The sequence below is a fragment of the Sphaeroforma arctica genome, assembly GCF_001186125.1.
Source record: "Sphaeroforma arctica JP610 unplaced genomic scaffold supercont1.4562, whole genome shotgun sequence".
Classification (NCBI taxonomy): domain Eukaryota; class Ichthyosporea; order Ichthyophonida; genus Sphaeroforma; species Sphaeroforma arctica.
The window spans coordinates 1-2,394 of NW_014035996.1; the positions used below are offsets into that span (position 1 = coordinate 1).

A 2,394-nucleotide genomic window follows, 5' to 3' on the forward strand; every position below is an offset into this window, starting at 1 on the left:
TATATATAGAAGTATATATATATAAATCTATATTTTTATATTTCTATATTTCTATACTTCTATAGTATACATGTATATTATTCGTGGTGGAGATATCACTGCCGAAACACAGAAAATCCATGGGCAGTTGAAGGCAGAGGAGCAGCCGGCACTTTACACTCTTATTTAGGTACAACATATTGCTTGGATTTTTCGGATCATTTGCTTATTCTTATCTTAACCGATTATTGATTGTCTTCGGGACTCAAGTAAATGAATGAAAGGTAATATCCTTACTCATCAATAATTTTTTGCTTTATTTCCCGACTAAATTTACAATTATACGGAGATATGTTATCCTATAGCTTACGCAAGCGTATGTTAATCAGCAATTGGCAGGCGTGAACGCTTTCCTTGGTTTTGCCTCTACAATTTCCTTTGCTCTTGGACTAACCTCTTTTTCTTCCTGTTCAGTATGATCTGAAACGCTGGTATGGTGTTCGGTTGTATCAATGGTGTTGGTTTGCTTGATTCTACAATCTGAGACCGTTGCCGTTGGTTGCTAATGGCCACTCTCAGCATGAATCTTTCTCCCATACATGGCGGTGTCTCACTCTACATCACCATGGTCATGCTTTGCGTGTACGGGCCCGGTTTCCAACTCGCCTGGGGTAAGGTCCTCTGAAACTGTCCCTCTGAGATCCTCTCCGTGAGAGAAAGACAAAGACATGTCGTTGGCTGTTTTCTGGCAATACTACTTTAATGCCGTCATTGTCTTCGTCACCCCATACATGTTGGGTTGGTCCACACCCGTTACCTTCGGCGTGTTCGGCAAAATTGGCTTGAATCAATTTGGACTTCGTTGTCTTTCTCCATTTAGGAGACCAAGAGTTCACCACTTGATGAGATCCTGTCTCTTTTTGGAGCTTAAGCGGGAATACGTTCAACTTCTGAAATTGATGTCATCGTGTGCATTCAGTATATAGTTGAAATAATATATCGGCAAGAGATGCACGACTGTATGTACTGTCCACAGCGGATACCAGCCAAGCTCAGCTAGTTCGTTTAAACACATTCACATTCTCGGACCTCGTATCTGCGCCTTAATTCGTATTTGCCTAATTGAGATACCTTTAAAAAGCAATTCTGTGGCATCATATAGATATGGATTGAACTTGAACCTCACTGAACTCAGAACTCTTATGCATCTCATAGCCACTTCAGTGGCCCTTATTTATTCGTTTTGCTATCAGCGAATACCATGAGAGCTCTCATGGTGGTTCTGAACTCTCCAAACCCAATGCCCCCATCGCCGTCTTGGTCAGCTATCTCAAAGAGTGCCCGTACCTCTTCGCGCGAGTAATTGGATCCCACCAGCTATTTTCGAGGAAAGCGCAACAATGACTCACGATTAGATTCGAGATTGGGCAGTCAATATTCCCCACAAGTGCACATCCATACGTATGTATAAATTGCACTAGCCGTTCTACCCCACGAACAATTGGTTCAGAAAGAGTAGTGGTTGTGGGCTACAAGAGCCTCGGTCATATAGTACCGTGCGTACTATGTAGGTGTACACTACAAGTACATGCATGCAGTATTTTGCACGTATGCATTTGCATATAAATGTCCATTCCATATTCGCGAAACACGAATACGCTATACAATCCACTACTTCGATGGGAGGAAGCGCCTGAGGTAGTATGCCTCGGTTCAACGTCCCCGATCTAATGTTCGCATATTTGTTGTTTTCAAATGACAATACCCCTGTGACTTATAAATACATTTTCCCACGGGTTATCTCGTGATTTATGCATACGAATAGCTCTCAAGTCGGCAACATAAATCACATTCTTGAAACATTTACGCATGCAACAAACAAAACTCGGATATGTGTTTGAGCTAGATGGCGGCTGGATTCACGAAAGAGTCTCGCATTCGTCTACGAAAGGATAGACCAGGACCCTTTTACCATAATCGATATTCCTTACATGGATTGCATACTGCGCATGTATGCTAGCCAGGTATTATGGCAAAAATACATTGAGAAGCCCGCGTACCACTGACAAGAACGTTCGAATAAAACAATTTCCACACATACAAATAATCACACTATATACACAAATGAGACGATTCATGTATCTAAATGTGATCAATACCTGGTAAAGACTCCACATCTCTTCATAGGAGATTTCTCCATCGCCATCTTCGTCAAACACTCTGAAAGCTGCTAAGCCAAATTCGCCACGACCTGTGATAGAGAGAAATATAGTTGTTGTTAGGAAATATAACCAGTGTTACGAAATCGGTAGAACTTAACCAACAACACAAGAGTTGCAAAAATGAAAAACCAGCACATGAAGAGATATTACAGCATAAATAGCTGATGAACTACTTATACACAGACTAATATAT

The 2,394-nt window shown here is 41.2% G+C and overlaps 1 protein-coding gene across 1 annotated transcript; it reads right to left on the reverse strand.

Moving 5' to 3' along the window:
- Positions 1–280: 280 nt before the first annotated feature.
- Positions 281–2,234, reverse strand: SARC_14386 (hypothetical protein; the record flags this gene model as incomplete). The annotated part of the gene is made up of 2 exons (XM_014291480.1): positions 281–1,356; positions 2,139–2,234. Coding segments are annotated over 2 exons (243 nt in total), but the record flags the coding sequence as incomplete, so codon positions are not given.
- Positions 2,235–2,394: the final 160 nt, after the last annotated feature.